At 46.2% G+C, this 24,753-nt stretch overlaps 1 protein-coding gene and 1 long non-coding RNA gene across 2 annotated transcripts; one reads left to right on the top strand and one right to left on the bottom strand.

Annotated features, from left to right (window-relative positions):
• Nucleotides 1–5,204: 5,204 nt before the first annotated feature.
• Nucleotides 5,205–14,091, bottom strand: STEEP1 (STING1 ER exit protein 1). Its single transcript, XM_083723123.1, has 7 exons — nt 13,833–14,091; nt 12,223–12,340; nt 11,744–11,785; nt 11,271–11,409; nt 10,347–10,436; nt 7,269–7,361; nt 5,205–5,728 (listed from the first exon to the last, which is right to left on the bottom strand). Exons 1-7 carry the CDS (start codon nt 13,954–13,956, stop codon nt 5,666–5,668), a joined length of 669 nt encoding a protein of 222 aa, XP_083579249.1. The 5' UTR covers nt 13,957–14,091; the 3' UTR covers nt 5,205–5,665.
• LOC310837050 lies at nt 12,349–23,041 on the top strand. Its single transcript, XR_014560375.1, has 3 exons — nt 12,349–13,737; nt 14,539–14,755; nt 22,880–23,041. It is a non-coding gene; the product is annotated as an uncharacterized lncRNA (long non-coding RNA).
• The last annotated feature ends 1,712 nt before the right edge of the window (nt 23,042–24,753 follow it).

Below are 24,753 nucleotides of genomic sequence, written 5' to 3'. Positions count from 1 at the left end.
CCTTCAGCAGCAGAAAAGTGCTTACTTCCCCCTCCCCTTTCTCTTTTGCCCTTTAATTGTCACCTGACTGAAGGTCACCCATGGGCCATGACAGTGTCCCCTCCCTCCCTGCTGCTGCGTTTCCTTTTAAGGATATTCAAGATGCCAGGAAGTGTTTTTTACTTGATTAACTAAAGCTCCACCTTTGCTTATGTCATCATCAGAAGCCTGTCTGGGAAACTCTCTCTGAGTAGGCCTGCTGAGGCTTTTGCCAAGCGAAGGAGCTGGGAACCGCTCTGTGGCCACACTCTTAAGATTAACATCCAAACCATTTTCAAAAGCAGAGTTGCCTTGCCTTGCATCCTAAACTTGCTAACAATTTCTAAAGCAGGCAACACAGCGCTGCATCAGTTTGCATACAAGCTAGCCACATGTTGCTGGACTACAGTTTCCATAATCTCTGACCGTTGGGTACGGGGGAAGGGGCTGACGGGAGTGGAAGTCCAGCAATCTCTGAATGATCGCAATTGGCCCAGCCTGATATAAACATTCAACCCAGTCCTTTGTTAAATGCCTGCAGTGACCTGGTTCCCTGGATTCAATGCTGTTTCTTTTCGCCCAGAAGGCAGAGACCTGTTCTGACTCTAAACTACTGCCATTTGTTATGAATCCTCTGTAGCCCGCTAAAAGATAACCTATCTGCCAAAGCGTGTGTTAGAGAAGCTACTACAAATATTTTGCATTTAATTTCCTCTGCTGTGGTCTAATTTTCTTTGGTGTTTTGCTAGCAAGCCTTCTGTTTTGGTTAAACAAGGTGATATGTTCTAATTTGGAAGACTCCTGCCTGCTAGTATCTCCACACTGTTTTAACAACTCCCTTCGGCTTTGCTGCCGCAATAGCATAATGGTAGCGGAGCTGGATAGTTAAAGGATGGGAGGAGGCAGAATTGTAACAGGAGACCTGTTGGATCACTTCCCACTTCATAAGTGGGAGTCCTGCCCTTTTATCTCAGTAGGTGAGAGGCAGCAATGCATTATTTGGATATAATTAGGTTGAATCTTGTTCCAGCGATAAAGCTGGAGCAATTAGATGACCACTAAGTTTGTCTTATCAGGAGGGGGAGTAAGAATTTTACAAGAGTTTGGAACTAGAGGCTGTTCCACTAGAATAAATGGAGCACTACCCCAACAGAAGTCCCTACCTGCCTATTCTCTTAGAATCATAGAGTTGGAAAGGGCATGAAGGTCATCTAGTCCAACCCCCTGCAATGCAGGAGTCTTTTGCCCAATGTGAGGCTCGAACCCATGACCCTAAGATGAAGAGTCTCATGCTCTACCAACTGAGCCATCCCAGCTGGGAATTTATATCCAGTCCAGGTCTAGCAAGGGCTATTTTTCCTCTCTTCCTTAGTCTCGGTGTTGTCCCTTGCAGAACTCTGCACAGAAGTAGTTGGAGACAAAACCACTGGCTCTGGTTTCACCTTCTGTAGGGCTCTCAGCCCCATCAGTCGCATTTGGGTACCTGCCACCACTGCAGCTCAGAGACATCGGCCCAGTCTGCTTCTCATCCTAAGCTTCCTTACAGGTCATTGCGAAGATAAAGGGGTAGAGGAGAACAACACACATCAACACCACGAACCCCCTGGAGGAACAGGTAGGTAGCCGTGTTGGTCTGCCATAGTCAAAACAATATAAAAAAATTCCTTCCAGTAGCACCTTAGAGACCAACTAAGTTTGTTATTAGTATGAGCTTTTGTGTGCTGAAAAAGTGTGCATGCACACAAAAGCTGATACCAATAACAAACTTAGTTGGTCTCTAAGGTGCTACTGGAAGGATTTTTTTTATTTTGTTCCCCCTGGAGGAAGGGTGGGATAAGACCACATTAGCCCTATTCTGGCATTGGAATATATGGGATGCTAGGGGAAGGATAGTACCTCCAGCAAATGTCACATCATGCAACTTATTGGGGAGTTTGTCCACCTTTGATCCCCACCCTGCACTCAGCTCTCACCTGTGGCTATCAGCATGCAACAGCAGCCACCACTCAGAAAACTGCTTCAATTGGCTGGCTAAATCCAGCGAGGGTAGCCAATGGGTCTCAAACCTTCAGTGAGTTAGGTGAGTTCCCCTGCATACGAAGATGGGCTCCAGCGGATTGAGTGGATGAGACCAATAGTGAGCCCAACAGTCAAGAGGGAAGCTTCTGCATGTGCTGTGGAGGGAGGTGAGGGGCAGGTGGGGCTTGTCAACCTAGGAAGGTAGCCCATCTAGAAGGAAAACTCTGATCCTAAACCTCTGCTGCCTTGCCTCCATACAGTGGTACCTCTGGTTGCGAACAGGATCTGTTCCGGAGCCCTGTTCGCAATATGAGCAGAATGCAACCCACATCTGCGGGTCACAATTCGCCGCCTCTGGGCATGCGCGTGATGTCATTTTGAGCATCTGCGCATGCACGGTACCTCCGGGTCGCCACGGGACACAACCTGAAAAGATGTAACCTGAACCGAACATAACAAGATGTATGACTGCACTCATTTGTGAGAAAGGCTTTGGGAGTAAACCTTGAGGCAAAATCTGTACCCACTGCATTGCAAGACATCTTTAGGGAAAGAAAAAGTCTAAGGAGTAAACCCCACACAAATCCAGAGTGGAGTCCCTAAACCAGTTAGGTGGCACCTTGTACTCATCCTTCCGGCAATTTCTGCAGCCAAACTGGTGCCAAATGTATTGATCTGCTTTCCTTTGTATAACAACAGTGATGCGAAAGGGGGAGTCTTTGTAATCTAAGCAGCCCAGGACCTCTATACACACTGCCCATGCTTGTGCCTCAGAGAGGCAGACAGATGCCAACAACAATTCTGGCACTGTATTCATAAATAACACACAAGTGGGGACAAGAACACTTGTCCCATCAGCAGCCCAAGGCCCTCGCTGAGTTGCGATGTCCTCACGCTTCCCACACCATGTAGAACCAGTGTAAAAAACTGAGGCCCAGACTCACCCAGCCCTACTGAAGCTCCTCATGAGGCCCGACTGCGAGGCGTGAAGGCCGCTCCCTGCAAGGCCTTTCCATCTGGCCCAGGAAGTGGGGCCCAGATTCACCCAGCCCTACTAAAGAGGCTCCTTATGAGGCTGGAGGAACATCACACGGCTTTCCTTCCACACTGCAGTTTTAATCTGAAATCTGAGGCACAGTACTGCCCCGAGCTCAGAAACTGCTTGCGCTAACGAAATTCCCGGTCGCAAAATGCGCCTAAAACAATGGAGTTTCAAACACATTGTAGAACCCCAATTTCTAATCACCTTGGAATCCTAACAGGAGCAGAGCAGGCTCCAAGCCACAGATGGTCACTTTCCCAGAGTCCTGGAGGGGGCAAAGCTTTCATGTTTGTTTCCACTCTCCCTCATCATATGATGGTCTCATGATAATAAAATTATTACTATTAATAACAATAAAAAAGATAAAGGACCCCTGACAGTTAAGTCCAGTCGCGGATGACTCTGGGGTTGCGGTGCTCATCTTGCTTTACTGGCTGAGGAAGCCGGCGTTTGTCCACAGACAGTTTTTCCAGGTCATGTGGCCAGCATGACTAAGCCGCTTCTGGTGAACCAGAACAGCTCATGGAAAGGCCGTTTACCTTCCCGCCAGAGTGGTACCTATTTATCTACTTGCACTTTTTGGGGTGCTTTCAAACTGCTAGGTTGGCAGGAGCTGGGACTGAGCAACGGGCGGGGATTCAAACCAACCTTCCGATCAGCAAGCCCAAGAGGCTCAGCGGTTTAGTCCACAGCACCACCTGCGTCCCTTTTATTAATAACAATACTTCCTTTAAATACAACCCGCCCTCCTAAAGGAACTCAGGGTGATGTACAACATAATGTTAGTATGGCTGATAAGAACTGGGGGCCTCTCTGGACAACTTTTTCATTGAGCATGCAGCACTATTTACTTGCAAGAAACTTAAAAAAGGTAAAGGACCCCTGACAGTTAAGTCCAGTCGCGGACGACTCTGGGGTTGCAGAGCTCATCTCGCTTTACTGGCCAAGGGAGCTGACGTTTGTCCGCAGACAGTTCTTCCGTGTCATGTGGCCAGCATGACTAAACCGCTTCTGGCGAAACCAGAGCAGCACATGGAAACACCGTTTACCTTCCCGCCGGAGCGGTACCTGTTTATCTACTTGCACTTTTTGGGGTGCTTTCGAACTGCTAGGTGGGCAGGAGCTGGGACTGAGCAACGCAGGGATTTGAACTGTCGACCTTCCAATCGGTAAGCCCTAGACTCAGTCGTTTAGACCACAGCGCCACCCATGTCCTTTGCAAGAAACTTACGCAGGGCTTTAAAAACAACAACCCTTGAGTCTACTGAGCAATCATTCTGATTTGTTTGCCCATTCACAGGAGCCCTCCGATGAGTGGGACTCTCCTTCCATTCATGGAACACAAACTTTTGATTGGTCCCTAGTTAACAACCTAGGTGAACCCAATCACTTCTTGCTTGGCTTGGCTATTTGGTTTGGATTTTGCCAGCACTGTGCTGTAGTTTGAGGCCCCTAGCAGGCCAAACATCGTTACTACTACAACAAAATCACTCTCTTGCTTAATGAAAACTTAATTTTATACAAAAGCTCCAGAGAAACACTGCATCTCCACCTCTATTACACCAGGGTGCTGTTCCTAGACTACAACTCCCATCTTCCTTGACCACTAGCCATGCTGGTTGGGGCTGATGGAAATTGAGCTCCCAAAATCCGGAGGGCATCTGACCTGCACGGTTTCTCTTTTTTCCTCCCCTAAAAAGGTAGATTGAAGCAGCTATAGAGGGGAGAATCAAATGAGGTATGGAGAAGGGCTTTTACCCTTTTCTTCCACTATTGCACTGTTTCTTCCGCATTGCACTGTTATTTGCTTTGGGGTGAAAGGGGAATTCCCCATTTGCATGACAGGGAGATTTTGCCCAAAGCAAATATTGTGGTAACGGAGGGGAAATGGTTAAATTCCCTCCCCATGCATTTTTAAAACCTGCACGATAAATGTCGAGTCACATTTGATGCCACCTGTAGTATGGCTTTTAGTGTGATCAATATCTGGGTGGAAGACTGCACGAGAGCTCCAGATTATCCCCTCTGATCTCTCCAAGGAACGGTGGAATACACGTGTAATAAAGAAATTTAACTTTATGTCAAGAGACATGGGTGGGTTGGAAATGATAAGCCACATAAAAACAACTTGTTAGGGGTTTATTTCTCTGTACACATTGTTTCCGCCTCGGCAACACAATGCTTACAATATGTAAAATTTCTACGTACATATGAAAATTATAAAAATTTAAAAACACTGCATAACAGAGGCAAACTAATACCTCTCAGCTCTGCAATGGAAGAAGTATAATTCAATGGAAGTAAAAACCAATGGAAGTAAAATTCAATGGAAGTAAAATTCAATGGAAGTAAAATTCAATGGAAGTATAACTCAAAACTTTTCCGAATACATTAAAAACATGGTGTGCAGAATAAAATGCAAAATCCATAAAAACAATGGAGCAGTTCCATCTTCCATGGTAGAATCAATGAAGCAAATTAGTGATTTCATAGGGCAGATTAAAAAAGGACGAAGGGGTATTGTGTTTCCCCCTGTCCCTGCTTCCTAAATGACATTTCTTGGCTAGTCCTCTATATCGATGCTCCTTATTTGAACTGGTTATCAATAAGAGTTCCTTTCATTTTGGCCTTCTTTGCTTCCAGCTCAGCCTGATTAAAACAAAATTTTAAAAAAATTAAAGGGTAAAATTTTATTAAATATTCTTGGAATATCCCTAAATCCAGTTGTTAATTACTATGTTGGTGCTTCAGAAACACAGACAAAAGACTAGAGGAATGATACCTCCTGCTTTGCTAGTTTTCAAATTGTATTCCAGGGAATAGCAAGTTCCTCAACAGCTTAACCAAGTATCCTTAGATCAATAATATATTGAGTTCCTGAATATGCACTTCACTGGCCACTAATCACATTTCTTCACGATCTGACATACCGCCATGCCTGGATATACCACGAGCAATTCCAGATATTTCATGCTTCTCTATCTAGGTCTCAAGAGCTCCCTCCAGACACGACCCCCCCCCCTCACTGGCCCTTGAGATGAAACATGTTTCCCTAAACCTGCTGTAATGGTCTGAATATTACCCAGCCCAGACAGCTAGCTGCAGGATGGCACTATTCCAGACCTTTCTTGATAAAACAGTTCAGTGCCTTTCTAGAACAAATGCTTCGCAACATACTGGTGGCACAAAAATATCTGTAGAGTTCATCGTGCCTGTCTGCACTTGTAAGATGTGCTGTTAAAAGAGGGGAAATGTGCTTATTTGGATGACTATATCTCAGCTTAATAAGCTTTGTGGGAGCACACACAGCCCCATCACTCGTCCCTGTGCAGAAGGAGAGAATATATCAGGAAATATTCAATTAACTGTAGTTTCCCTTTTCTTTCTGCCTAGACTAGGAAAATGTCTTTAACAGCACTGGAACAGCACAACTTGCTAATGCGGAATTCTGTGCTGCAGCTGACCCCTGCTGGAAGCCAGTACCTATTAGCTGATTAGTGATGATTTCAAGCCCTGCTTAAATCAACAGGGAACTTCCTTTGTAGGAAATGACTTCAACTCAAGCCACACTACAAAAGAACGCTGGGTCACCTGATGCCATTGTGACATGGCGGTGGTTACCCCAGGATCCAGTCTGCTGGTTGGAAATGTTTCCCCACCCCTGAGTCTGGACTGGGAGGGATTCTAACAGTTTTCTCACTTGTGCAGTCCGAAGGCTTGTTCCTGTCTTAGCTAACTAAGGGATTATCCCCTCTTACCTTTTGCCCTGCACTTTCCAGGCACATGTCCACGCTTTAACGCTCCGTGTCTGAGTATCTTATTTTTCCTTTTGCCCAATGTTTCCCCCAGAAAAAACTGCTCTTTAAAGCTGAATCGGAGCAAACATCAATTTGGGTTTTCCATGGATTGACGTTTGCTCCAATTGAGCTTTAAAGAGCAGTTTTTCACATGGAAAGTTCTGGAGCCAGAAAACCCCCCAAAGCAGGGTGTGTGTTTGCTTGCATGTGGAGCTTTAAATTGTCAGTCGTTACTGAGAAAAGCAGAGAAAGGTAAGTGTGGATAAGCCCTAAGCTAAAATGTGATTGTCTGAAAGTAGCCAGTGAGCTGAATCTTACCAGCATATAAAGAAAATGATTGCATCTAGTCCAACCATGAAATGGGAAGGAAGGAGGGGGGGGGGACAACGCACCAGCTCCTGCAGCCTTCTCTTGCTCATGCCCTTCCGCTCCAGCTGCTTCTCAATCACCTTGGCGTTCTGTGCATACGAATCGGCAATTTCTCGCTGGAAAAACACATGAGAGTTAGGGAAGTTAACACAAAGTCCACCACTTAGTAGTACTCTGCACCAGAAAAAGTCATTAAAAAGACATTGCAGGTTAAGGAAGTAGCATTACACTTTTCTCCCTACCCCATCATCTATTTTGGGAAGGTATTTAAACTCCTCAACTGCTAACTTCACAATCCCTTTCTGGTTCCTTGATTTCCCTTGGATGCCGATACATATACCCTCAGGGTCCTTTCCAACTCCCTCCCTAATCCATACTAAAGAATGTTTACTCAGCAGCATAACATGGTACAGCTTTTGTTTGGCTGTACCATTTGAGGCTACAGAGGATGAGACTTGAATGCTCAGCCTATGAGAAACCACCCTCTGCAGAGAGCAGCCTAAGATAGTGGAACAGTCTCCCTTGGGAGGTTGTGGACTCTCCTTCCTTGGAGGTTTTTAAGCAGAGGTTGGATAGCCATCTGTTGTGGATGCTTTACCTGAGATTCCTGCACTGCAGGGGGTTGGACTAGATGACCCTCAGGGTCCCTTCCAACTCTATGATTCAGTGATATCTATTTCTATTTTTTGCTCACTGACCTATGTTAAGAATAGTTCCATGGGCTTGTGGCTCTTCAAGTGATGCTTCCTTACCCTTCCTCACCAGCTGCCAAGTGGCTTTCATGTGTATGTAGTATGACACCAGCCTTATATTAAACATCTCGCCTCCTTGCCATAGGCAACCAAGAATTCTGTGCATGAGAATAAGTGGGCTTCATGGTGGAGGGATTGTTCGCCATGTTACTCTTCTCGCAGCCCACTCAGTAGAAGGCAGTTTCTTTCGCAAGAGATTAGCATTAATTTATAGTGCTTATGTCACTCTTTCTATCCAAGAGGCTCTTGGAGCAGCTTGCATAAAGCTATCACAGTGAAAAGCTCGGTGGCATCAGGAAGCCCTTGGTATTTCCGGACTTCATCCTTGGCCTTCCCCTGCTGTTTCCTTTTGGTCTCCGCCTACTAGGTGTTGGGAGCGCAAAGCAGGGTTCATTCAGTTTGCGACAAGGGTTAATTCTGTTATTGTTAAAGCAACCAGCCAAGAGGAGGACAGGTAAAGCTACTGCTTAGCAACCAGACAGAGTGGCATAATCTTCACAGAGGTAGAAAAGGGCCTGATTGGCTGTGTAGATCTGAGGGAGCTTTTCCTCTGCATGTTTAGTTGAATGTCTCCCAGCTATGTACAAGACATCAGTGAAGGAAAGACAAAACCTCCCTATTCCTTTCTCCTTGGAGTATGCACTGTTTTTGCTCAGTTTCCTCAGTAACGTGTTTATCAAGACTTTTTTCTCTGGAGGCCATCTGGGTTATTTAAATCACTTTGCTAATGCCAGGCAACAGCTCCCACTGCTGTCCTCTGAGGCAAAGGAGTGGGGCTAGTACCTGGAATTCAGCCCACTTTGCTGGCAGTTGCACCTGCAACAGCTTCCCTTTCTCTGCAGCCAGCATGGAAACATAGGCTAGTAGTCTTTCAGGACACCAGTTACTGTTGCAGGCTTATTTGCAAGGATGTATGACATGCACGGTATGTATTCATGGTGCCTCTTTTCTCTACCCCTCAGAGGCAGCTGAGACTAAGAGGCAGCAGCACATCCATGCCGACATGTTAAGCTTTGTGGCAGAGTGGGAGGTTTCAAATGCAGTTCTCCTTGGCCAAAATCTTTGCAGAGGCACTCCCTGTTGCTAGCTGCCAGTGCTGGTGGGTGTACCAGAGACAGAAACGGCCAGTAAGAGGAGGCCAGCCTTGAATAAGGCCATCACCATGTGTGCAGGTGCAGCAACCAATTGGCATGAACTTCTGGGAGGTAGTTAGCAACAAGCACGGCATTGGCCCCACAGACAGCTACCACAGAGAAAGAAACCTGCAGCTAGAGAGGATCAGTGAATACTACAATGGGGGGCACTGTGGTCTAAACCACTTGGGCTTGCCGATCAGAAGGTTGGTGGTTCGGTTCCCTGCGACGGGGTGAGCTCCCGTTGCTCTGCCCCAGCTCCTGCCAACCTAGCACTACAAAAGCACGTTAGTGCAGGTAGATAAATAGGTACTGCTGCGGCAGGAAGGTAAACAGTGTTTCCATGCGCTCTGGTTTCTGTCATGGTGTACCATTACACCAGAAGCGGTTTAGTCCTGCTGGCCACATGACCTGGAAAGCTGTCTGTGGACAAACGCCGGCTCCCTCGGCCTGAAAGCAATATGAGCGCCACAACTCCATTGTCACCTTTGACTGGACTAAACTGTCCTGGGGTCCTTTACCTTTTACTTTTACTACAATGAAGCATCTGGTAACAAGTACGTCTCCCATGCAATCCTTGTTGACTTGGAACCTGGCGCAACGGACTCAAGTCAGGTCTGAACCTTTTGGCCAGATCTTCAGACCTGACAACTTTGTCTTTGGCCACAGTGGTGCTGTAAACAACTATGCTGAGGGCCACTGCACAGAGGGAGCCAAGCTAGTGCACTCTGTGTTTGATATGTTAAGGAAGGAGTCCAAAAGCTGTCACTGCCTGGGCAGCAGCACTGACTCTGGGATGGGGATGAGCTACATCAGCAATATCAGTGTAGCGTGAGTGTAGTGCGAGTGTTTTGGGGGACAGTCTGTTCCGCTCTAGTGATGCATGCATTTTCTGTTCTCCTTGGCTCTTTCCCTGTTGACTTTCCAACCAGATTTACTCATTGTGTCCTTGTAGTTGCAAATGACATATGAAGAAGTCCCTGTCTAAACATCTGATTCAAGCATAAAACACTTTTTTGTCTTTCACAAATAATAATAATCCTACATTCTAACCAGTTAACCATACTGGAGCTCTTCCCGAAAGGGAAATTTACAGGGCCAGCAACTGCAGAGGCCAGCTCACACACTGATCTGAACTAGCTGGCCAAATAAGATGGATACGGAAAGGCAGCCTAGATTTCGCCTACTACTACAGGGAAGGAGAGAGAAAACTTACCGCTTCAATCTCCTCCTCCTCTTCATCAATGGTGGAGACTGTGACCGAACTGAATTTGCCCATGTCTTTCGTCCGTTTGGTCATCATCACCTTGAAAACAAAGGCATGTATATTTTTAAGTATGCATCAACTTGGGGCTTAGAACAGTGGCAAGGAACCTGGAGCCTTCCCTATATTGCTGGACTCCAAGGTCTTATCTGCCCTAGCCAGCGTGACTAGCACTCAGGGATTATGGTATTTGAAGTCCAGCAGCATTTCAAGGGGCACATATTCCTCATCCTCATCCATGGCTTAGAATATGTAGAAACAACTATCCTCTAAGAGGCTGTTCTGGTGCTGTGAATTAGAGGCAGTAGCAGTAACAGGAAGAGAAATTAATTCCCTTTTGGTGGAACTAGAGAAGAACAAAGGGCCGCCTAGCCCAGGCACGGGTCATCTCTGTGTTGGGATTTCAGCCCCCACCAGTTGCCATGCTGGCAGGAAACAGCAAGTGCTGTTTACATCATGTGAAGTCTCACAACGTGAGAACAGAAGCTGACTGTCCTCCAGGTGCTTCTGTCTGGACCTTGGAATTCTCCTCAGATTACACAGCCCTCACCAGCCCTCCTTGAGCATTTTTGCTTCACTAGAAAGTATATTTGAACTCTGATCATACTTCTTGATTGCCTGAATAGAGAAAAGAGGGGGATTTGCAAGTGTGCATAGAAATGAGCCTACTGTTCACATTTGTTGCCTCTGGTCCTGCCCTCTGGTCCTGCCCACCACTAGTATGCTGTCCCCAGAAGGTTGCCAACCCTAAGCTTGAAGGCCACAGCCATCTCCTACTGTTCAAGCTGAGCAACAGCCAGGCACTCAGAGCCACAGTCTCAGTTTTGAGCTCTCAGCATGGAAGCAGCCATGATTCTACAAAATCCACGTCCCTACCTTCTTGGGTGGCTCTTGCTTCTGGGTGTATATGTTCGTTTTTCCAAAGCCCTGTCCAAATTTGACCACAGCACCATCAACAATGAATGTTACCGGGGCGTTCTTCTGCTGGTGCTGGTAGAAGAGAAGAAGTCCACACCTAACAAGTAGGGGGATGGGGAGAAAAAGAAAATAAAAAGAATGAATGATCCTCTAATTCATTGGACATTAAATAGAATTACATTGGCTGGTCAGGTATTGCTCCAGTTGTGACAACGTTATAAAAACTTGAATCTCTCTCTCCCTTTGTGTGTGTGAGAGCGTGAGAGTGTGTGAGAGTGTACCTGTATGTATGTGTGTACAAATAATATTTTAATTAATTATTTAGGAGTTTCATATAATGCTTGATTGAAGAACTTTCCAAGCAGTTTACAAATAAAATTGTAAATAAGACACTGCTAAAATTCCCAAAATACCTATACCGTCATACTCACTTTCCACATTTTTTTCTGTACTGCCGTTCAATGCCTTCCGGCCTGGGGGAGGAAGAGAGATAGTTTTGACTGTATGAACAGAAGACCCTAACAACACATACTCTGCGCTGAAGAACTGAACACAAAACCTTAACAATAGCAAGAAAAAAGATCACTGGCTTGGGGTGAAAAACATTCCTCCCTCCTGCTATATATTAACAGCGAACTGATTCCTCCAGTGTCAATCTTTCTGTAATTATAATGGCCCCATCTACACAAAGTAAGGAGGTATCAGCAGCCAAGGGAGAACCCCAAGGTTTGTACAAGTAAGAAAACAAACCTTTAGCAAGGACACCCAACTTCTGAGTAAACCATTTTCAGTTCTGTTCTGTCCATATGCAGGCTAGTAGAAGAATAAAAAATGGCAGCCCAGGAACCACAAGGGTGATTAAGCATTATGCTTGCACAGCGACTTTGTGGAAGAGGCTGGATTTTCCTACCTGCGGAGATAAACGTTTTCCTCCTCTTCGGTGTTGCAGAATTTGTGGGCGTGTTTGGCCGCATCAATCACCCGGGCTCTGTCTCGAGGTCTCATGGGCAGCTTCTCCAGCTGACAATCTGCAGAAACACAGAGACTAGGGGTAGTTTTTCACCACATAAGGACAAAATTCTGTCCTGGTAAAGGCCCCTGGGGTCATCTGTTTTTAGTAAACTAACTGGGAAGAAAATACAAATTTCCATATATTTAAAATGTACTTTCACCCTCACAGCATGTTATAAAGCAGGTCTTTATTATTCCTTTCCCCACAATCTTTTTATTATTACTGTATTTTTAAAAAACACGCACATGTTTACCCAACAGTGAAGGCAGAACATTGTTGCAGATGTTGTGGGTTGTTAGGAGACCCTCCCAGAACTACAATTCCCAATTCCCTGGGAAGAGGGATTCATTATTAAACCATTATGGGAACTGTAGTACTGTGAGGGGAATAGGTGTCTCCTAACAACTCAGTACCTTGGGAAACTACAGTTTCCAGGATTCCTTGGGGAAATACGACTGTTTAAAATGGCATGACACTGCTTTAAATATATAGCTCCTAGGCGACCTAAGTCCCACTGAACTCAATGAACAATAAAAGAGAAGTGTATAAAATTGCTTGTGGTGTAGAAAATACAGATAGAAAGGTCCCACCCCCATAGAACAAATAGGCCTGTTCACACCGAATGTGTGCAATGTATCTCTGCAAATGTACAAGTGTTTGTATGAAAGAGTACATGTTTTTAATAGTTCAGCTGCTGAACTTTACATGTGAATAACTATAAATAAACAGACTATTTGTATACACAGGGACAGAGATTGAACACGCAGAACCGCTGAGTTGGAAGGGAGCCCGAGGGTCATCTAGTCCAACCCTCTGCAATTAGGAAATCTCAACTAAAGCATCCATGACAGACGACCACCCAGCCCCTGGGACAGCTCAGTTGGTGGAGCGTGAGACTCAGGGTTGTGGCTTCAAGCACCATGTTGGGCGAAAGATTCCTGCATTGCAGGGGATTACCCTCAGGGGTCCAAGACTCTATGATTTATTGGGGCACGAAAGCAGAAAACAGGGTCTGCCTCCTGGGGGGGGGGTATATTTACCAAACCATTCCTGGGTCCATATTTTGCTTTTTTTATGTCGTGAACCGCCCTGTGATCTCTGGATGAAGGGCGGTGTGTACGAGCTAAATAAATATATGATTATAGCACTAAGAGTGGAACAGGCCTCGCGAGATGTCTCAGCGGCGCCCAAATCAATCCGATTATTGAGGTTTTGCTCCCCGCACCCCTACCCGATGGCAGCGCCTTGAACAAACTGCAGATCCCGGAACCCCTTGGTGGGGGTGGAGAAGAAAGAAGTCAGCGGCCGTTGACACAGCAGCATCGCTGAAATTTAAGCCTGCCTGCCTTTGCCTAGCCTACCTCGCAGGGTCGTCGCGGGAAAGAACCGCGCCGGCTAAACCCTGAGCCCCGGGTAGGTGGAAGGCGTGGGATTGAAATGGAGGAAGAGGAGAAGGGAAGCGCTGCCTGCGGGATCTGGGCCGCCCCTGCCCGGTTCTCTATGCTCACCCAGGACCAGCACCATCTGCCCGCACAGGCAGTAATAGACGTGCAGGGGCTTCTCGCCGTCGTCGTATTCCTCCCGGTCGCGGGTGTCGGAGCAAACCACGGAGCGGGACACCACCTTGGGCATGGCAACGGAGGAGGAAGAGGAGGAGGGGATCGGGCCCCTCCTAGCCTCCTATGCCAGCTGCGCTTGCTCGCGAGGAAGTGCGTTTAGGGTTTTAGGACTTTTCTACAAAGGCCCATAGGGCTACCTTAGCTCTGGACGAAGACTGCACCTACACTTCCGGTTCCCAATCGACGATACACGAGGCTTGAATAAAATATATCGGGGGTGGGGGCGGGCTAACTAAATAAGCCTCTCCCCACATGTTAGAAATCATCGCACACCATTTGAATAGCGAGGCCCATTAACTTGGGGGTGGGATGGCCCCTCAAATATGTTGGGGGCGGGGGGGAAATGAAGAGACCTCATCCCCTAGGAGTTGGCTCCTATACCGATGCAAAAGGCATGGGGGAGGAAACACTCTCTAGGAGAAGGGAGGCGCAGGGAACTCCCCACCCCTCTTCGTATTGTCTTTCTGCCCCGCATTCGTCGGGCTTCGCATATGAACCGGAAGCGAGGGTTTTGTGCAATGCTTATAGGGATTCCCCACCCCCTTCTTTTAAACCTCTATAGCTTAGTGGCGTCACTGCGTTCTCTCTCCGCCAGGGGATTCTCTGCCTTCAAACCGATGTGAAGGTTCTCAAGCCAATCCCTCGTTCTGATTGGTTCTCCTCCCGGCCAATCCCGAATCGGCCCGAGCGCCTTGTGCAGCTTTCAAGGGATGCTCCTATACCTTGAAACTTTTTCCTGCTAAGTCATATCGGATGCTGGATGTTCCCGCGACTTCGTTACCAGCCATGGTTGAGGCAGCATCCGCAGAGTTGTGAGTAGTCGGCATCTAAGGGCGTTTGAGAAACATTCTTCTAAGCATTTTCTTAAGTTGGTTATACACCATTCTCCCAAAATTCTTTTATTCTACAAGACCACCATGAATGATAAAATGTGCCGGGTTTTTTCTTTGCTCTTCCAGCATAGGTCATCTTTAGACAGGTCCTGGGTGATATATTGCCCAGGCACAGTTCTCTTTTAGTGCATAACTAGCAGTGATTTTTAAGTTTATTTTCCACAATTGTTCCCACAGGTTCAAATCAACATTATGACCCACATCAAGTGCCCATTTAATCATAGAAGATTTCACAAATTCTTCTTTCGTTTCCCAATTGAGTAATATTCTGTACATTTTAGATTAATTTTTAACTCTAGATCTTAATATTTCTTCTTTGAATTGTGATGGTTTTTATGCAAATCCCAATTTCTTGTCTACCTTAAATTTTGAATTGATTTGGTTATAATATAGCCAGTCCAACACATATTCTTTAATCCCTTCAATTTATTTCATTTTTTTGTTCTTTTGAAAAGTCTAACAATTCATTAAAAGGTACCCTGCCAGTCGGTACCCCTGCCCGTACGGGCCGACATCTCACTTAAGAGGCCGGGGGCCAGCGCTGTCCGGAGACACTTCCGGGTCATGTGGCCAGCGTGACGAAGCTGCTCTGGCGAGCCAGCACCAGCGCAGCACACGGAAACGCCGTTTACCTTCCCGCTATAAAGTGGTACCTATTTATCTACTTGCACTTAGGGGTGCTTTCGAACTGCTAGGTAGGCAGGAGCTGGGACCGAACGACAGGAGCTCACCCCGCCGCGGGGATTCGAACCGCTGACCATACGATCGGCAAGTCCTAGGCACTGAGGTTTTATCCACAGCGCCACCCGCGTCCCTAACAATTCATTATAGGCACCCAAATTATCCCTCATATTATTATTTTTTCTTGTGTCAGCTTCTGTTGGGGATAACCATGTTGGTGATTTGTTTTCTAATAAATTTTTGTATTTTTCCCATACCCTAATTAAGTTTTTTTATAATAACATGGTTGGCAAAGCTTTTATGTATTCCAGCTTTTCCATACCAAATACAAGTGTGCCAACAGTATTTGATGACAGGGCCCTCCAAGTCTAGCAACTGTGTATTTTCTAGCAGCAGTACCCAATATTGTATCCAGCACAGGCAAGCAGTTTCAAAATACAATTCTAAGTCAGGGAGTGCGAAACCTCCTCTATCTTTTATGTCAATAAGAATCCTCGGCTTTATCCTGGGCTTCTTCCCCGGCAAATAAACTTAAGACAGATCTTTTCGCCACTCTTTTAGACATTGTTTGGAAAAGAAATAGCATTTTTGGGAGAGTATTCATTTTTATTGCCAAGATTCTCCCCAGTAATGATAATTGCATTTTGTCCAATATATCTAAATCTTTTTAAACTTCTTTCCAAGTCCTTGCATTGTATCTTTATAGATGTTATTTTTATTTATTAATAGTGACACTCCTATGTACTTAACTTTTTCTCTATCTTCCATCTGGTAATTTCCCCTGATTGGGTTGATTATCCATGTTCTTAACTAACATTTTGGTATTATTTATATTTATTTTGAAGCCCACCAGTTTTCCAAATTCGATTATCTCCTTTAACAGCTCTAGTACACTTTCTAAGGGTTGTTCCAGAGTTAAGACAATATCATCCATGAAAGCTTTTATTTTGTAGTTATGTTTGCCCACTCTTATTCTTCTAATTTTATCATTATTCCTTATATTTTGCCATAAAGCTTCTAGGGTGAGAATAATAGCGGAGAGAGGGGGCACCTTTGTCTTGTTCCTTTCATGATACTGCATTTTTCTGAGATGATGTTGTTTACTATAATATTTGCCCATTGTTCCTTATGTAAAGCGTTGATACCTCTTAAGAAGGCATCACCTGGTTCCATTTTTTCAAACACTTCTTTCATAAATAACCAGATGATGATGTCATGCTTTTTCTGCACTGAGAAAAATCAGGGCAGCCGGTTTTTCACTGTGTACCTTCAGTTATTCTATTATGTTGTTAACTTTCCTTACGTTATTTTTCAGTTGCCTATCGGGGAGAAATCCCACTTGATCCATATGGATCAACTCATTCAACACTTTTTAAAGCAATCCCACCCCGCAAATAGCTTTGGAGCCTTCTTACCTCTAGCCTAGCCCTCACCCCTTTTCCTGTTCCCGCTGGAATCTTCTTTTGCTTGCCACTCCTGCGGGCTCTCTTCCGGCCAATGCTGCCAATGACAGATCTTAAAAACTTACGGTCGGTGAGATTCGGCAATCGCAGCACCTTGCGCCTGCTGGACCTCCTGAGTGGAGCGGGTTGTGTCTTGCTCCTCGTGAAGTAGGGTGAAATGTGAGGAGTGTTGCAAGCCAGTGCAGAGGCAGAAGGTCTGGCCGAGGTGGTAGAGCACGGCTTCTCTCTCAGGGGCTTCTTCCTAACCCAGTGGAACACCAGTATCATACACCTCTTAGATGGGTTGGACATGCTGAAGAAGGTGCTGGAGGCCCAAAGACCAGGGTGACTTCAGAGCGGAGGACACAGCAGGCAGTTCCCTATCAATGGTGCCAAATCCAAGCAAATGTTAGATCCAGTCCTGTTCAATCAATCCAGCAATTATGAACGTTAAAGAAGGAATTAATTCCTCAGGCAGTAGGAAGAGACTTTCTGTGGCTTTTGAATAGATGGAAGCCCCCAACTACTGCCACTGTTGACAGCCTGTTGCCCCTTCGCTCTGCTTGAATGGGTTATGTCACAATGGTTCCTTCATCAGGTGTTTGTGAGCATGAAAATGCTGTTGGGAGTTTCAGCAATGAAGGCTCAGGCATAACATACTGTTTGAAAATCTGAACATTTCCTCTTTTTTTATTTAACAAAATTTATATACCACTTTTATAATTTATATACAAATTATTAGGAGAGTAAGTTAAAAATATACTGTAGTTTATTCACTTATAGGCTAGTTTACATACTTTATTCCTTCTTATACTTCTATCCCACCTTTCCTCCACAGAGCATACGCATTTCAGCCTCCACCATCTCCATTTTATCCTGACAGCAATATTGTGAGCTAGGGCCATAGCTCAGTGGTAGAACAAGTGCTTAGCATGCAGAAGGCATCAGGTTCAGTCCCCAGCATCTTCTGGTGGGACTGGGAGCGCTCCCTCTGCGCTTCGGAGGCTTCGCATTGCTATCGCTGAAGCCAAGGAGCCTGCATTCGCTCCATAGGATGCACACACATTTCCCCTTAATTTTTGGAGGGGAAAAAGTGTGTCCTATAGAGTGAAAAATACGGTAACTGTACAGAATAGGCACCTGAAGGTAGAAGCAAATCCAAAGGGGGGGGGTGTGCAAATAGTAACTGGGATCTGTAAGTCCTTGGCGAGACCTTGAAGTGCTTGCCAGTCAACTAATAAAAGAGTTCACTGTTTCCAGGCCCTTCTTCCCAGGGCTCGCCTGGCATTGTCCAAACAATAAAGTCTCTACCCGGAACTTCAGTCCTGCAGCAGGAATCCCTGAAGTTCTCTGCTCCGGTCCCTGGTTCCCCTTTTCCAGCTTTCCACCAGCCTGTTTCTCCTCTGCCTGTTCTTCCTGCAAACCACATCAGTTAACAAACATGGCTACATATGCTATAATGTTATTGTACTTGTTAAATAAATTGTTTAAATTGTTATTAAGGAAATGATTATCTTTCTCCTTCCAATAAAGTACAGGAGAAAAGTTGTCCAAATATAAACAGTTAACTTATTATACCTCAGAATAATTTCATAATTATCTGTCTATGTATGTGCTTTGCTTTTATTTAGTTTATGGGAAATGTTACTGAATATTGCCGTTGCATTTTTATTGTGCATTGTTCCATTATTGTTTTTTATTGTTTATATTGTTAGACAGTGGGTTTTATTTCAGTTGGGCGGGTGGGGCAGCCAACATGATACCCTGCGGATGATTGTTGGAATAAAGCTCCCATTAGCCCCAGCAGCATGACCAGTGGGCATGCATGATGGGAGTTATAGTGGAACATCATCCAAATGGGCATGAGTGAGAACACAAGAGTGAGTTGAACCATTGCAACACCTGTGTGTAGGAACCAGTGGCACGATGTTATCTCAGATAGCCTCTTGCCATTGTTATAGCTTCTCTCAATTCCGGAAGGAATATTGGAAGTCAGCCCAAATAAACTGGGCAGAAAGCCTTACCACTGTTTCTTTCAGTGTTATGTGCACCAGCATTCATTTCAGAGTGGTCTAAAGGCATGTGATGCTGCCACGTTGTTGTTTTAATTGGGTTTTATTTTATTTTTATGCTGGAACATTGTTAAAGCTACGTAAGGGTCAGACTCATCATCACTTCAATAGTAGATTGCCTGGGAATTCTCTATAAATGGTTGAGCTTCCTGAAGGAAGAACGCAGAACACAGCATGTTAAATAAAAGAAGTCTCAAGCAACAAACTCTTCTCCCCCCCCCTGTTGTTGATTCCCCCCCCCCCCCCGAGTAAATCCCTTCTGGTTGGCATGACTGAATGCAGCTGAATGGGAGCCTATGCCAGGGATAGAGTAGGCGGCCAAATGACTAGTTAAACTGTTAATATTAGCCTTACTCTGTCATTTCAGCTGGGACTTAAATGCACATGCAATGAAGTGAGAGGATGCAAAGGTGTGCCAGGTCTGAGTCATACACACATATATTCTTGTCACCCTTAGTGTGTTCATCACCTGCAGTGGGGATGTCAAATTCAGATTCATTAATAAGGCAACAAAATACAGGTTGCAGTCAAACATATAAACAAAGATTATACATAAGAATGATACAAAATAATAAAAATGAAATCTATGCAATAATAAAAAGTACCTAAAAACCAGAACTGACCTCCTTTGAGGTACATGCCAATGTTTCTCTCTGTCCCCACTACTATTTGCAGTGTTTATAGAGGAACTTTCCTTAAAACTTTGTGGGAACACTTCAGTAAAAAAGATTAGGGTGAGAAGCGTAGAACACAACATGAAAATGTTTGCGAATGACACTCTCTTGATGCTCCAGAACCCGCAGGTGGCCTTCCCCTATATATTAGAGCAACTCAATAAATTCCACGAAGTGACATGCTTGCAAAGTAATTACAGTATTCAGAATCCACCATCCTTTTAGTCAGCCTGAACACAGAGGATCACAATTGGCTTCTCTCTAACTCAGGGTTTCCCTAACTTGAATCTTCAGCTGATTTTTTGGACTACAACTCCCATCATCCCTGACTTCTAGTCTGGCCACCCAGGGATGATGGGAGTTATAGTCCAAAAACAGCCAAGGCCCAAGTTAGGGAAACCTTGCTCTAAACCTCCTGCCATAGCCCTAAGAATAGCTCTCACACCTGATATTAAACAGTTCCCTGAAGGAACTACAGGGAACTACCATTTTGCAAGCGGCCAAGGCATGATACTGTTGGTACTAAGCAAGTGAAAGCCCAGGTGACAAATGGCAGCACTAAAGCTCCATTCTTTATTACTGTCAGGGGCTCAGGAGCAGAGGCACAGGGGAGAGAGGAAATGGAGAGCGAAGGGGAAGAATCGGAGGGCAGCGTAGGGGAGTATGACAGTGGCCCGAGAGATTCCATGAGCTTCTCCAGCGAATCAGAAGATTCCCAGAAGGGGGTGCCGATGGCCAGGGCAAGGGGGGTCCCAGGGGTGACACACCAGAAGCAAGGGGCCAGCGGGGACTCCCAAAGCAGCAGCGAGAGATCAGGGCCAGCTCCCCCACCAGAGCGTAGTGGGGGGGAAGAGTCCCATGCATCAGGGCCAGCGTCTCCTCCGGCGGGGAGAGAAGATGAGTCAGGGCTGACCACGCCTCTGTTGGAGAGTGAGGGAACGGAGGGGAGGTCAGGCCCAGCTAGCCCCCCCGAAGGGGGAAGCAGTGACAGGAGCAGTGTAACGGTCAGGAGGAAGGTTGCCGGCTGGGCGCGGGCGCCAAGTTCAAATGTACAGGCGCGCGGCTCAGCAGAAAACCCGGATTGGGAACCAGGTCCTAAAGCCCGCCGGAGGCAGGGGGAAGACTCAGGGGAGTCAGCGTCAGAAGAGTCCAGAAAGGACAAGACCCCAGCGGACAGGCGGACCCAGAGGAGGAAAGAGCAGAGGAAGAGGTGGAGCAGGGCTAGAGTCTTAAACTGGTGCCTGGGGGGAGGAGATTCAGACGGAGCTTCAGCGGTCTAGAGATCAAGACGTAGAGCTGCGCGCTGCAGCTTTGAAATCGAAACTGAACTTCAATAAAGACTTTTGTATATAATAAGAACTGGCGTTGGTCCTTTGTGAGCTGGGACCTAGGGCAGCTCTGACAATTACGCACACCTGTTTTACAGCGCGCGCCCCTGGATCACTTGTGCGGCTTACTTCCTAGTAGCGCTGCATAGGATCAGGCCCTTAATGCTGTAATCTTAAACAAGGGCTCTGCACAGAGGAGAAACTCCCAGTCCCCTGGACACCAATGAGAGGAAGCAAAGGTAAAGGTAAAGGGGACCCCTGACCATTAGGTCCAGTCGTGACCAACTCTGGGGTTGCGGCGCCCATCTCGCTTTATTGGCCGAGGGAGCTGGGGTACAGCTTCTGGGTCATGTGGCCAGCATGACTAAGCCGCTTCTGGCAAACCAGAGCAATGCATGGAAACGCCGTTTACTTTCCTGCCAGAGCGGTACCTATTTATCTACTTGCACTTTGACGTGCTTTCGAACTGCTAGGTTGGCAGGAGCAGGGACCGAGCAATGGGAGCTCACCCCATCGCGGGGATTCAAACCGCTGACCTTCTGATTGGCAAGTCCTAGGCTCTGTGGTTTAACCCACAGCACCACCCACATCCCTAATGAGAGAAAGCAAAGCATAGCATTAAAGCATAGCATAGCATAGCATTCAATCATATATCATTCTCTCATAGCATTAGAAGTAATGGGCATGGTTAACTTGGGCCCGCTAGGTCTACCACACCCTGGGAACAGCTTCGACTGGCTGGCTAAACCAAGAGAGGTAGCCAATGGGTCTCAAACCTTGGGTGAGTTAGGGACTTCCTCTGCACATTGAAAAGAACCAAAATGCTCACCGGCTGATCTCTAGTCCTTAGGGGATTCCGTGAGCCCGCTAGGTGAAAGGATTCCCTGCGGTCGAAGGATTTCAAGAAAACAGGCAAGACCCAGGCAAAACTTAAAGCAAAGTGGCTAAGAAGCCTGACCTTTATTTGTAAGCAAAACTGCTATAGCAGGGTCCGCACTCCCCTTGCAAAGAGAAGAGTCGAACCCCTCCAAAAGGTGCTCCCAACTTTTATTGGTTCCCCCATTTCCAGTTCCCCCTCCCACCTTTCATCATCACTACATCATTTCTACATCATCAGAAGGGGAGGTACATGGGCAGAGCCTGGGTGTCAGGTAGCTATCCTTTGCGCCTTTTACCCATCACCTGACACCCGAGAAAAACAAGATAATAAAACTACACTTCCTGACCCAACTGGTCAAGTTGCTGGCTATCTCCGGAGTCAGAATCCATTCCTGGGCTGCAGCTCTTTGTGATCTTGATGGCTACCTGTCTGGCACTTGGGTTAGGTAAATGGCCGTCTAGAGTCTATTTTTCCTTATGCCAAACAGGACTTATGGAGATGGAAAGAACAGATGTTTTTAATGGATTCCTGAAGTTCTGCACAGTGAAAGCTGTCAATGAGGAGAATGCATTCCATTTGGCTGCAGTAACAGAGTTACATACTCTAGGTGGCACTGTTTGATAACATTCATTTGCTGGAGCTCTACAAGTCATTCAGTACAGACAATTCTAAACACTCAGTTCTTTCATTGGCTATATGTGTTCTTTCCTTCTTATACTTCTCAGTTCTTTCATTAGCTATATAGTGCCGGTCTCTAGGTTTGTTTGTTTTTAGCTGTCTTTATGTACAGGGACTGTCCACTTTATTTGGAGGCTTTAGGTAAGTACACACGATATAATCAAGAACAGAAAACGGTACTCCTTGTTTTTTTCTGTTGTTCAGATCTGCCCCCAACCATGGGGGTCTTCTGGAGTTTGGGCATATTCATAATTGCTGGCTAATCTGTCTGCTCTTTCCCCCCAACAGGAATAGCTTTACAAAAAGAATGTAACAGCTACTTGACTCAAGACATATATGGATTTCCGCTGGAATGTTTGTGGCCCCTTGCAGTCTCATCTCCTGATGCACATTTCCTAGTAGTCTCAATGTCTGCATCTAATGAATAAACTGTGAATCTATTGTCAGTTACCCTGCCTGGTGTCATTTCTTTCACTGAAAGTGTGAAGTATGTCAGTGTAGTGTATCAGAAGGCTTGTGGAGTCGCCTTTCTGCAGTTGTGGTGGTTTTTTCCTCAGGAAAAAGTACAGTTTATGATGCACAGGATTCCTTTATAGTAACATTTCATATAAACATACAAGGTTGCCCCCCCCTTCACTGCATTTAGCGCAATGTGAAGTCAGGCTCCAGTAGATTGAAAGGACAAGACCAACAGTGTGGGTCCAGTGGTCAAGAAGGTGTTTTCTGCACATGCTGTAGAGGGAAGTGAGGGGCATATGGGGCTCATCAGCCTGGGCAGGGAGCCCATCTAGGAGAAGGAAAACTCTGATCCTAACCCTCCATTGCAGGAGATCTTCGGGAGATGAAAAGGCTCAGCAGTAAACCCTACACAAATCCAGAGTGGAGCCCCTAAGACGGTTGGATGGTGCCTTGTATGCCACCGTTTGGCAAGCTGGTGCCAAACGTATTGCTTGGATTTCCTTTGGACCACATCAGCAAGGCCAGAGTGGCAGTCTTTGTGCTTGGGCAGCTGAGGACCACCATACACACTGCCCAGTATTGCACCCCAGGCAGTGGCGTAGCGTGGGGGGTGCAGGAGGGGCTGGCCGCACCGGGCGCAACATCTGGGGGTTAGGGTTAGGGGGCGCAAATTACTTGCCTTGCCCGGTGCGGCCAGCCCCTCCTGCACCCCCCACGCTACGCCACTGCCTGGGGTGCAATACAACCCACGCTACGCCACTGACCCCAGGGTGCCCTTTGGTGCTGCTAACACAGCGGTTTGACTTCATCCCAGTAAGGACACTCCGTTGTCTCTGGAGACAGACAGATGCCAACAACAACTGTTCCTGCACTGCAAGGGATTGGAATAGCCTTTGGGGATCCCTTCCAACTCCACAAATCTGTCCTGAACCTTCCAATATTCAGCTTCATTGGATGTCTACAAGTTCTAGTTGGCGTGGGGAGAAGCAGGTGGGGTTTTCCAACCACTTTCCCCATGGCAATGCATCATTTTATCAACTTCTATCACGTCCCCTTTTTTTAGTGCAGAGAAAAGGTGAGCAGAAGGTGGCATGACCGAAGTACCTTCTTCATAAGGGAGTTGCTCCATTGCCCTTGATCATTTTGATTGCCCTTTTCTGGACATTTTCCCCAGCTTTCGTTGTTTATTAAATAGGCTGTGTTATTTCTTTGGAAGGCCCGCTGCAGGGAAACTGCATACACACCCTAAGAAATTTAAAGCACATGACTTCCACTCCCCAGTGAATCTTTGAAAGGAGTCTATAAAGGGTGCCGTGAACAGTTTCCCATCGTTTGGTCGAGATATCCAACTCTTTATTCCATTCCTCCTTTAATAACTGTGCATCAAACTGATTTGCTACTAATAAACATTTATATAAGGTTATAGTGGGCTGTTTGTTGTAGTTACATAAGAGCTAATCAGCTGTTTTAATATCTCTGAGGTCTCTTGAGCCTGTAAAAGCTGCTGGAGGAGGAGAGAGCTCTTGTGCGGTTCCTTTTCACCTGATCCAGCAGGCTCTTCTTAATGCTTCTCATGACCATAGTGACAGTGGTGACAATGAGCTAGTGAGAACGGCAGCACAAATGCTCCATTCCTTAGTCACCTTTCCTTATTCGAGAACATGTTCCCTCGAACAATTGTGGCGCTTACATCCCAGCGGCCG

The sequence above is a fragment of the Podarcis gaigeae genome (assembly GCF_964106915.1).
Source record: "Podarcis gaigeae genome assembly, chromosome: Z".
In the NCBI taxonomy this organism is placed as follows: domain Eukaryota; kingdom Metazoa; phylum Chordata; class Lepidosauria; order Squamata; family Lacertidae; genus Podarcis; species Podarcis gaigeae.
Note: the sequence above shows the minus strand (reverse complement) of the source record. Positions and strands in the feature narration are given on the sequence as shown.